At 34.1% G+C, this 13,121-nt stretch overlaps 1 protein-coding gene across 1 annotated transcript; it reads left to right on the top strand.

The window, feature by feature from the left end:
* The first annotated feature begins 609 nt into the window (after positions 1-609).
* LOC107614026 (uncharacterized) lies at positions 610-5,254 on the top strand. The gene is made up of 3 exons (XM_016316235.3): positions 610-1,060; positions 2,509-2,580; positions 2,976-5,254. The coding sequence occupies exons 1-3, from the start codon at positions 1,051-1,053 to the stop codon at positions 5,105-5,107; spliced, it is 2,214 nt and encodes a 737-aa protein (XP_016171721.2). The 5' UTR covers positions 610-1,050; the 3' UTR covers positions 5,108-5,254.
* Positions 5,255-13,121: the final 7,867 nt, after the last annotated feature.

The following is a 13,121-nucleotide window of genomic DNA, read 5'->3' as shown; positions in this document are numbered from 1 at the left end:
ACGATGATAACCAAACTTATATATTATTACCTATGAAGCACGGACACTTTGTTCAGTTGCCGTGTCCGCGTGTCGGACACATTTCGGACACGACACTCACCGACACTCGTCCGACACGCGTGTCTGCTGTGTCCAACCGTGTCTTAATTAAAAGTAAAAAATTCTTCTCCGGACATGCTTGGACACACCTAAATACCATTACGTGTCAGCGTGTCCAGTCTTATTCTTAACATATATTGTTAAAATAAATTTAGATATAGTATATATTATTATTTATTAAAATAAAAATATTTTAAATACTTGAAATAAGACATTAAAAATAATAAAAAATTAATTTATATTTTAATATCAATAAAATATCAAAATATCATTACAATTTATCTAAAAAATACGTTATATTTTATATATATGCGTGTCCCCGTGTCTTATAAGATTTTAAAATCCGCGTGTCGACGTGTCCCGGGTCGTGTCGTGTCCCGTGTCCGTGTCAGTGTCCATGCATCATAGATTATTACTGTTTTTTCATTTTCATTTTCATTTTATTTTTATTTTTAATTTACTGCTTCCCAATCAATCTTTGTCGTTCCTACTTGTCTTCAAAGCCACAACAGCACACTCATTTTTCTTTTCTTTCTTTCTTTCTTTGTCTGAATCTCCCAACACTCAGAAAAAGTTCTCATGCTTCAAACTTGCAACATCCCATAACAACACACTCACACTTACCCAATAGTAAAGTTCCCACTTTTCTTTGTTTTCTTCTCAAAGGGTATTCAAAAAAACGTTAAAGTTTCTGTCTTTCTTGTTTCTTCAGTTTCAACAAGATGACACCCTCATTATCATCTCTCACGTTCTCCATTCTCACTTTCACACGTTTTCCTTCTTCTTTTGGATTTCATTGTCACCTTCCACGACAGCCATTGCCTCGTGTGGCTTGAAGGATGTTGATTTTGTTGTTTTTGGCTTTTGAAGGTTTTCTGGGGATCTTAGAAATCTTGGGTCCTTGAGAGTGTTTTCAGCTTTTGAGTTGTGTGTTTTTTTTTCAGAATCGCAATGCAATTAGGTGAGTTCAACTTATGGCTTTATAGTGTTTCTTTTTTTTTTTAATTTTCTTTTTTTAAAATTTTAAGCTTTTTTCTGTTTTTGGGTTCTTTCTGGTATATATATGCCTATTTTATCTTATGTGTTCCTACCCCCATTTTCTGTTTTAGGGGGAAATGTGGCAAAATTTGAGATTGACTAATTGATTTGTATGCTATTGCTAATTGTTAATACTCTGTTGGGGTTTAATTTAGTGGTTTTTCACTTTTTTTTTTGTGATTTACTAAAGGGAGATTATTTATGCTGAAATGATAACAATTTCAGCTGTTTATGGTTTCTACTATGTAGTGTATACCTCTTCTTGATTGGATTTGTGATGAAACAAGCTCAAACAATGTTTTCTGAGTGATTTGCTGATTGACATCATCAATTGTTCTTTCAATTTCCAAACTTAGCTAACTTGGTGTTCAAACTTCCATTCTTTGATTGTAGTTTATTCTTTGTGGTAATCATTGTTAATTTTTGGTGGCACATATCGATAATGATCGCGACACCAGTTAGGAGTTAGAGGCAATGCTGGTAGATGTTTTGATGGGAACATCTTATGTCCTCTGTTACATGAATGCTTCATTTGTCATGCATTATCTAGAATCACTTTGGGTGTGATTTTATGAACTTGCAATTTGGATTTTGGTCCTTAAGTTTGTCCCTCTGTGGGTTAGAATTGTTAGGAGATGGAAGGGTGTGTCTTGGTGTGATGACCTTTCTAGAATTGTTATGTGATGAATATATGTTTTGAGTTTGAGATGTAGAGATGATAAGAAACCTGTATTTGAAGAGGTGATTGCAATTCCTACAGCTGAATTACATCAGATTTTGGGTAATAGAGTTTGGATACCAATGGCAAAGACCAGAAAAAATATGAACAAGAAGCTTTTAGATGCCAAGTACAAAATGTAGGCCAAATAGGGAAAACAGAACAATAGGAGAGAAAAGCACCTCGGCTGATGACCGATGAGTTTGGTCTGCTAAAACCTCAACAATTGTAATCTGGCTGTGAAATGCGAGGAGTCGCTGGACATAAGATTGAATAAATTGATTCATGTTATGTTCTCCTCAGTTAGGATCTAATCTATAGTTACACTTTGGAAGTATGAATTCCGGTTTCGGGTTTATAGGGCCATAGGCTCTCCCACCACAATGGCTACCTTGGTATCCTCACCTGTTTCCTTAACAGAAAAAGGAAAATATATTGAGGGTTATATTTGAAGGAAAATTGGAAAGATTACATATGGCCTTTGAATACTTTTGTTTCTTCAACTTCGGAGATATAATTTTTTTTATACAATTTACATATAAAGAAGTGTTAACTTTTTTAGGATGCTAAACTACTTATAATATCAGGAAATATTTGTTTTTACAGATTTATCTAATGCAGTAATCCTTAACCTTATTGATCACGCAACTCAGGTTTTCTGCAAAATGGATTGGACTCGTCTCCAGCGAAAAGTGTTGATGGAAGTTTCAGGAAGTCTAGCTCCGGTTTGTATCTTCTTTAAACTTTCTTCAGAACTGGAGTTTTTGTCCTATTTGTGTTCTCTGATAGAGTTTCTTATGAACTTGTTTTAATGTCTTCATGAAAATTGATCTATTGATATTTAAGGAGCTAACTAAGTGTTAGAAAAGCTTGGTAACAGTGCATATACTATCCAGAATTTCTTGTGTGATTCTAGCAACCTTCTGTAACATTTCTTATGTACTGTATGGATTGTTTTCGTTGGAATCTCTCTTCTTTTGAGGCTTTATTAACTTAGTCTTTCTTGAAATGAATCTAGAAGTAGCTTTACCATGTACAAGCATGTAGGTTTTGTCCCTTATTTGTCAAATATATAGTTGTTACTATTTCTTATGACACGGTTAGGTTTGTTATGTCGCAGTTATTTCTGCCAGCACCGTCTCTGGTGCGTCGGGATTGGCGAAGTTTGCTCCTATTTCCAGAAGAGTGTTAAAGGGGCTCAAGGACTATGGAAGAAAACTGGTTGACCTCGAGTTATTTACACAGTATCTTGAGGCGTGGATCTCGGAGAATCTAAATGGCGATTTGGCAGATGGGAGGCAAAGATTTAGTTCACCTTTCACAACTGATGAGTTGCACAAGCTTGATATAGCATTGGAGGGAGTTCCGTTTCAGCAGCTAGTCCGAATGCCGGTCTTCTCCGATGATTGTGATGACCTTCTAGAAGATCAGTATCTTGCAGCAGAAGATTTCCTTCATGCTGTTATCATCGGCCTCTGGCGCACATTTTGGCATAGAAGTGGACCCTTACCAATATGTGTGTCCTGCCCCTCTTATGTTGGTTCAAAGTTCTGTAGTGTCGAAAAGGCAATATCGAGGAGCAGGGCGAGGGAACTGCGCGGTTTAGCTTTGATGTCTAAAAGTGAGAATGAACTAAAGACTAAATGGGATCAAGTAGTAGAGTTTGCCTTATTCAAGCCAGAAACATTATTGGACAATGTTTTCAAAGTATCGGCTGGCACTATTTGTGAAGCTCTCCTTTATGGGTTCCATATTCTTGTTTCTCGGAGCTTGAGTAAGATTAGTTCAGTCAATAGTGACTCTGTCTTCCTTCTAATTCTAGATTCCAAGTGTGGAGCAGTGATGAAGTTCGGCGGTGACCTCGGCAAACTTGATTTGCTGAACTCCAGCAATCCATATCTATCTGTGGCTGAATGGTTCAAAACACATGCTGAAATTAGTCTCACCCGTGTGGAACCGATATGGAACCGATTGGGAAATGCAAACTGGGGGGATATAGGGACCCTGCAGGTGCTATTAGCAACATTCTACTCCATTGCTCAGTGGAATGGACCGCCACGAAAGTCAGTAGCTTCATTGATCTCCGATCATAGCCTCCGGCTTCAGAAACGCAGGGCAGAATGCTGCATTGTTGAAGCTGAAAATGCACTGGTTCCTTATCAAGGAGGAACTGAGATTGTTGAATATGACCCAGATGAGTTATCTTCTGAAAAGAGAGCATGGCGCCTAAAGCTCAAGCATAATGACATATTGATCTTGGATGATCCCCAGCAAGGACAGAAAAGTTTCCAAATTCACGAATCGCTCGTCGGAGGGAACTATTATCTGTATAGTGCAGTGTGTCTTGATCATCCCTCACAGTTATTGACTTTATATGTTGGTTCACATCCTTCTAGACTTGAACCTTCATGGGAGGATATGAGCCTCTGGTACCAAGTTCAACGCCAAACGAAAGTTCTAAACATCTTGCGAAACCAAGGAATCTTGAGCAAATATTTACCGGAAATCATTGCCTCCGGTAGGATTCTACATTCCGGTCCATGCACGAAAGAGAGCCCTGGAGGAAGGTGTGATCATCCTTGGTGTGGGGCTCCAATACTTGTGACATCTCCAGTTGGGGAGCTGCTTTCATCTGTAATTGCTAATGAGGGGTCATTTTCGGCCGAAGAAGCGATTCGCCTATGCCGGGACTGCCTAGCTGCTCTAAGAAGTGCAGCTATGGCTAATGTCCAGCATGGCGATATTTGCCCCGAGAACATAATACGTGTCATCGAAAGACAAGGGACTAGAAACCAAGTTATGTTTATTCCTGTTTCGTGGGGCCGTGCCGTCTTAGAAGATAGGGACAGCCCTGCCATAAACTTGCAATTCTCATCATCTCATGCACTTCAGCATGGGAAGCTGTGTCCTTCTTCAGATGCTGAAAGCATTGTCTACCTCCTTTATTTTATTTGTGGAGGAACCATGCAGCAACAAGATTCCATTGAATCTGCATTACAATGGAGGGAGAGAAGCTGGGAGAAGAGAGTGATCCAGCAATATCTCGGCGAGGTTTCGGCTCTATTGAAAGCTTTCGCCGACTATGTCGATAGCCTTTGCGGAACACCATACCCTGTAGACTATGATATATGGTTGAAAAGGTTGAATAAGGCTGTGGAAGGTTCAGCAGATAAGGGTAAAATGATTGAAGAAGTGGCCATAACTTTGAGATTAGAGGATGCTGCAGAGTCTTCAGGAGCTTCTGGCTCTTAATTTCTTGTTGGAGAGTTTTATTTATTTATTTTTCTTTTTTAAAGAAATTAATTGCTTAATTTTTGTAAAGTGCAATTGGGAAATCCAAATGCATTTTATATATGTATGACTTTTCAGGTTAAAATGGTTCATATCTTATTGTTTTGGTATCTTCTTTGGCAAGGTTAAAAGGGTGTTCACTGGTTTTTTTTTTATCTGCATAAAATGTAATAACAAAGTTCATGCATTTTTTCTTTTTTTTCTTTTTTTATATATAAAAAAATATGTTCTAGTTCATGACTAATTTTGTTATCATGATGGTGATTTTTGTGTTGCAAGATTAATGAAAGTTTAATTGGACAGATATATAGTAAGACCTTGTAATTGGAGCATGTTATTAGTACTTTGCAAAGTGGATGTGAACAACAAAAGAAAATCAATGTAGTAATTAATTTACTTATCTGGTTGATTAGAATTATTGTATTAAAGATTAAAGCACTCTAATGCTGATAACTGTTTTTGGTTCTTGTATTTGAACTTATTAAGATCAGGACCCAAATCAATGTAGAATAAAATAAAGGGTGCATTTGGATTGGACTTTAAAAATAAAAATTAAGATATTTTTTATTAAAAAAACAATTTGGACGCAAAATTTTGGTCTAGTGGTTATCATTTATGCCTTGCAACGACTGCTGAAGGCTATCTAATTCATCCGAGTGAATCAGTTCACTTGTCATATCTTTATATATATTATCTATATATATAATTTAATAAATAAAATTTATTAATTTTTATCTAATAAATATATACATATATATTGCTTTATCCGAATTTAGATTAAATTATAAAAAATTTATTTTTTAATATTATAATCATTATTATAATAATAAATATCTAAATTTAATTAAGTATCTTATTATATTAACTATTTAGTTGAGTAATATATATAATAATAATAATAAATTATTTGACATATAATAGATTGTGTTCATACTAATTCCTAAAATTTACTAAATATAATAAGTCATTGAAATTCAAATAGGTAAAATTGTATTTTTCCCTTATAAACAATAAGGGAGCTGAAACCCATTTTGCCTCCTGAAATTTTTAACTAGCCTCAATTTCGACCCCCAAATTTATAGTTACCCAATTAATACCCTCAAATATTGGATTGTGCCCCTCGGTTGCCTCTGTAGCTATCTCTGTTAACGAAAATTTGATGTGGCACGTTAAGTTGATAGAATGTGTATCCACGTGGCACCCAACTTGCTAGAATGGATGTGTGATGAGTGAATGACGTGACAAAAGTTGAATGAACTCAATTTGCAGCCCTCTTTTCCCAATATGTTCGAGACTTTGCTGGAGAAATTGAGTTCATTCAACTTTTGTCACGTCATTTACTCATCACACATCTATTCTAGCAGGTTGGGTGCCACGTGAATACACATTCTGTCAACTTAACGTGTCATATCAGATCTCCATTAATGAAGATAGCTACAGGGACAAACGTAAGTCACAATCTAATATTTGAAGGTGTTAATTGAATAACTATAAATTTAGAGGTCGAAATTAAAGTCGGTCGAAAATTTTAGGGCCAAAATGGTTTCAACTCACAATAACGATATCAAACGAAACTAAAGAAAAAAAAAATTAAGTGTGGCAGGAATAATGAGTCAAGGGAATAAAGATCTTATAATAGACGACAAACCGCATTCTTAAGATCAGAGAGACAAAAAGTTTAAATATTCTGATGTTATTTATTTATTTATAGGTAAGACTACCTGTATTATTTCGAATTGAAAAGATTTAATCACATCTAATTGAAAAAAGAAAAAAAAAAAGAACTGATAAGTAGAATAAGTACTTTTGTTCTTCTAATATAAATCAAACGTCATCAGCATATAAATGGTACCAATATATAGTTTATGGATTTGATAATAGAATTTTTCATCTTGTTGACTTCAGTAGACATTACTTTATTCTTTTTTTCAGCTCACCTCCTCAACCACATGTTTTATACATCTTCAAATAATTAAAAAAAAAAATAGCCAAGAAAAGAAAAGAAAAAAGAGTGCCTTTAATTTGTTTTTATGGAATCATGCATGGATAATGAAGTTAATTATATCCTTAATTAAATTGTGAGCTACATTGTATATTCCATGCCGAAAAAATATATTAGCAATTAATTATGTAATAATAATTAAACAAAAATGTTAGGTGTCTAAGTTTTTTAAGTAACCGAGTTATTTAAAAATAAAATCATATTTGTGCGTTACTTTTTTTTTCTCTTTCTCTTCTTATTACGGTCCTTCTTCCTCTTTTAACGTCTTCTGTTACTATTGGTATCTTCTTTTAGAAAATTAGAGCACAAAAATTTTAATGTGCAACACATAAATTTTGATAAATAATATACAAATTTTAATATACAGCACACAAAAAATTTTAAAGACCACATATCTAAAATATTGACACATAACCAATAAAATACATACAACACATCAATTTTTGTGAATAACACAAAAATCTTGTTGCATAGTATAGAATTTTATATGTGCAGCATAAAAATTTTTGAAGGACTACATATTTAGAACATACTCACCCAACTAACAAAACATTTGCAGCAAAAATTTGTATGCTATATCGATAAGTTTGTATTATGTGCAAAATTTTGTGTCTTCGAAAATTTGTGTGCCATATCAATAAGTTTTTGTATTCTCTAACAAAAATTTGTGTGCTGCAACAAACGCAAAAAAGAAGTAATGACGTATGCACGTATTTTTTTTGCTAAATTTTGCACCAACTTAATTAAATTTCGTTACAAAAATACTTGCACACGTAGTATCACTTATAATTAAATACTCGATGGTTTCTTTTTTTTATTATTATTTAAGGTGATTTAGGGAGTAATTTTACTAAAGAGTTCATTTAATTCTAATTTTTTAAATTTATAAACATGATATATACTTTGAGAAGATTTATTTATTGTAAATTGAAGAATTCAATAAGTTAAAATAGTATATTACTATATTTTAAAAATATAATTAAGAATCATAAAATATTATCCTCTTAATTATATATTCTCCTAAATTTTTAAATAAATAGTTTTGGACTTTTTGACTTTTTACAAAATAAAATATATTTAAATTTTACTCATTTAAGAATAAGAGAAGGAACATCAGTCATTAATTAGAACTCCTAAGTATTAATTAGAACTCCTTAGTATATAAAAAGGTTTAAAAAGTGTGCATTTACAAAATTTGTGATGCAATAGGAATATAATTGAATTGTCAATTATAAAACTTTAAGAGTGACAATTTTTGTTTTTTTGGCTCACATACTTATTATTATATTGGCTAGAACTTTATTCATATTTTCCAAACCTTTACCATAGAACATTCACAGTAGTGGCTTATAAAAAGAATAATGACATTTTAAAAAGAAAAATTAGCCGCATTATTAAATATTAATAGACAAAATGTAGAAAAACGGTCGGTGTTCAATTGTTGCAACTTGCAAGGAACTGATTCTTTCTTTCCTTCAAAAAAGCTTATTATGACTTTTTTTTATTAAAAAAAAAACAAAATGCTAAAAGCTTATTAATACTGTGGATACTACTATAAAAATTTTTAATTATCTTTATAAGAAATTGTTTTTTTATCATTAAATGATAAATGATAGGATTTAATTTTGATATGTTATAAAAATATTATTATTTTTTTAAAATGTGGCTAAACAAATAAAACACACCTTAATCCGTAAAAATTTAACTTTTAATACAGTAATAGCCCATATTTAAAGAAAGGTCTTCTTTTTAAACCCGTTTTTATCAAAAATTAACTTTCTTTAGTGATCAAAATGATAATTAATTTATTTTAATTGTGTACACGGACCAGAGTTAAGTTCATTTAGATCTAGACTTAATTTGAGTACTTTATAAAGTCCATTTTAAAAATTTAAATTTGACGTTAAATTAATCCGAAATAAATAATATTAAACCTGATTGATTTGATACATATAATTAGAATATGTAATTTAAAAATTTTATATAACAAATTAATAATAAAGTTTTATTGTAAGATTGAATTTAATAAATATTATATAATATTTATACTAAAATAAATTATTTTAAACAAAAAATACCAAACATTATAAAAATATTAACTGAAATATAGAAATATTAACTGTAAATTGAGTCCAACGAAAACCAATGGCTATGGCTGCTGCTTCCATTGCAAAACTTTGTATTAAAAGCCAACCAGTCTTATTTATTTTTATTATATTTTTTGTTTAATTTAAAAAATGTTTATAATTTAATTTTAACCTTTGGAAGTCAACCATGACTATAAAGTATAATAAGCATAGAATTACATATATTATTTCTTTTATCTTGAGGTCTTGTAAGTTGTATCTATATATAGAATTTGTTTATGAAGGATTAATTGTTCTATTTCATATAAATCTTAAGGAAGTTTTTTTTTTAGCAAAGAGTATAATTAGATAAAAGGTAAAAATATTTATTAAATTTATAAAGAATATGTTATTATATGTGATAAAAAAATTTCATAATATAAACTTTTTTTTACTAAAAGAAATTATTTTACTTTTTATCATAGTATTATCCAAACTTTAAATGTCAACCATTTGTTCAATCATTATTGAAAAATATATATGAATAAAAATGGCCGGAGGTCGTTTAGGAATTATAGAAAATACCTCACTCTTTTATAGAATATTTGAAAGAGATTATTATTATATAATATGGTATATATCATCACTAACAAGTCTATAAATAAGTCAATGGTATTTGAACCATAACACACGCACAAAATAAAAAAATAAAACATAAAATAAAACAAAAAAAAATAAAATTTAATTAGGAGTACAAATTTCAACTAACTATTGTTTGTATACATGACACGTATTAGAGATATAGATATGGAATGCAGATTTTGTGTTGCAATTGATGAAGTTGAAAAATGAAAAATAACAATACAGAAATTTATTTGTAAATGGTTAAATAAATGGTGAAATGCTGTAAAATGAATGCATGGCGTGTTATGCATAAATGTGGAGTTGTTATTGTTAGAATTTTCAAAGCGTAATCTGTATTTTGGGTGAGACAAAGACTAAGAAAGTAAAGCATGTTGCAAAATGCAATTTGTAATTGGCTTGGCAGGACAGGACAACTACATTTTGAAACGTGTTCTTTGTCTCCTGCATGCATACATGAGTAGTTGTTGATCAGCATGGAGTTTGTCAAAACGCAGGTTGCGTTTGTTAGGTGTGCAGGACAAGTCGCAGGTTGCGATTGGCAGCCTTTCTGCTTGCATACGCGACACGTGTTGTGGAGGGTGGTGAATCCAGTTTATAAAAGTCAAAACGCAGGTAAGAAGAAGTAAGAGTGAGAAACCTTGTGTGAAGAAGCAAGAGTGAAAAGTAAGAGTGAAGAAGCAAGTGTGAGAGGAACATTGTTGTTGTTGTTGTTATTATTATTATTATTATTATTAGTAACCTTATTATAATTATTATCATGAGTGACGTTGTTGTGATTATTATTGTGATTATTTTTTTAATAAGCTATTAATTGTTATTATTTAAAATTTATTATTATTATTATTATTATTATTATTATTATTATTATTATAGGTTATCAGAAATTTGTTGTCCAGAAAATTAGATCTGCCAGAAACGTTTAACGACGTAGCTGCAGCATCACTAGCACTTATTGGGTTTTAACACGTTTTGCGAGTAGGCGAAATGAGAGATAATTCTGCACTCCTGAGTGCCTTGGTGGAATGATGGAGGCTAGAAACCCACACGTTTCATCTTCCCATCGGCGAAGTGACGGTGACGCTGGAAGACGTGACACATATTCTTGGCCTCCCGGTTAACGGAGAAATCGTCACGGATAGATCAGACAGTAGTCACCAGTTTTTGGTGGAGAACTGCATCGCGTGTTTTGGTCAGGAGCCTGGTCCGCACGATCACGTATTGGGTAAGGGGAATCTTGCATGGGTCCGGCGGTGTAGAGACACTGAGCCATGTGACACGCAGGAGTCCGTTGAGCGGTACGTCGGGACTCACATTTTCTGCGTGCTCGGAACAGTTGTATTTTCGGATAAGTCTACCACTCCATTGAACTCGAAGTTTCTGCCTCTACTTCAGGATTTTACCAGATTTTAGTATACAGTTGGGGGCAACCAGTTTGGCGTCTATACAGATCATTGTGTCGTACATCACGACACAACTGTAAAGAGATGGATGGGGGCACTCATACTACCTTTTGTTTGGGCGTGGGATAATAATTTTACTAATTGGCCTCGTAGTTACTAATGTGCTATTTATATGGTGGCCGTATATAGGAGTGGGGGTTTCGGCGGACCTCGCTGTGAATTTGTTTATTTGCTCCACAAAGTCGCCATTAGTGTCATTTGAGTGTATAGAGTGGCACTCGACAGACCAAGTTAGATGACAGTTTGGGCTGCAACAGCTTCCACCAGACCCGGCATTCGACATTGGTTGTGATCATTGCAGGAGGTTGACAGGTCTGCAGAACCATGATTGGAAAAAGAGAAACATTTAGTGGATAGCCTTGTGGATATCTGGCCGCTATAACACACTGCAGTTAGGGGAGGAGATTGTCGACTTTCATCCTTTCCAAATGTACTACGATTGGTACACACAGCGGTATGGGGATCACCTGCAACTGTCAAATAGAGTTGCAGGTGAAGAGGCTGACGCGAATGAGCCACACCTTAACAGCAAAATCCTCCTCATGAGCAACAGTTCCAGGTGCCAGGCTATGACTAAGGGTTTCATTTATAATCAAGGTTTACTATCATTAATGTTACCATTGTTAATTATTATTATTATTAATAAAGTTGATTAATTAGTACTAATTATTATCTAGGCCTCGGCATATGGGCACCACTTTCAGGCCCCGGTATATGAACACCATTTTCAGATGTCAGGGTATGAGCATCATTTTCAAGACCCGGCACATGCCCAGCAGTTCCAGATGCTGGCCTATGGCAAATAGCAGTTTCTGATATATGAGCAACCACAGCAGTGGCTGGCGTGGGTTCAAGAATAACCGTACATACTGGAACCACCACCACCTCAGGCAACTGAGCCCTACAAACCACATATGGTAATTTCAGTAGATGGTCAGTTTAATCTGTTGGGTGGATCGGACACCCTCATCTTGTCTCAGGTCCTAAGAGATACAGATTATTTGTTTCCAGAGCTGCATGGGCCTACTACTTCTCATCAGTCTGCTGGTCGGCGAGCCACATCAGGTCATGCCAGTGACTTCGACATGGATCGATCGTTAGGTCATGTAGATCATCCTTGTCCTTCCGCACCACCGCGTACCGCGTTGTTCGATTTGAATGAATACCCGCAACAGGAGGAGGGACAGTTGGAATATGACCTTCAGCACTGGTATGATTATGGTGGAGCGAGTGCTCCGGGGATGAGTGGTTCCAGTTTGTACGACACTGGCGGTGCGAGTATGCCAAATGTCGGTGCTTCTGATGTTGGCGGTGGATGGGTGTCGGAGTGTCTCAGGGTCATCCGTATAATCTAAGGACACAGACTGCGCCACTGACAAACCCCAATTTGACGGTTTGTTTTGTATTGATTTTTGGGGATTTTATCACCTTTTACCCACATTTATTCAATGAAATAGCATGGTTTTGTATATTCTCCTTTAATTGTGCTTAAGAGTGAAAACATGCTTTTTAGGTCTTAAAATAGCTAAATTTAATTCTCCTTGATTCCATTAGATGCCTTGACATGTTTGCTAAGTGATTTCAGATTTAGAAGGCAAAGATTGGATCAAGGGAATGAAGAAAGAAGCATGAAAAGGTGGAGAACTCATGAAGAAATGAAAGAACCGGAAAGCTGTCAAGCCGACCTCTTCGCACTTAAACGACCATAACTTGAGCTACAGAGGTCCAAATGATGCGGTTTCAGTTGGGTTAGAAAGCTAACATCTGGGGCTTCGAAACGATATAAGATTTGCTATAGTTTC

The sequence above is a fragment of the Arachis ipaensis genome, chromosome B8, assembly GCF_059453495.1.
Source record: "Arachis ipaensis isolate K30076 ecotype BB chromosome B8, ASM5945349v1, whole genome shotgun sequence".
Taxonomy (NCBI): Eukaryota; Viridiplantae; Streptophyta; class Magnoliopsida; order Fabales; family Fabaceae; genus Arachis; species Arachis ipaensis.
Note: the sequence above shows the minus strand (reverse complement) of the source record. Positions and strands in the feature narration are given on the sequence as shown.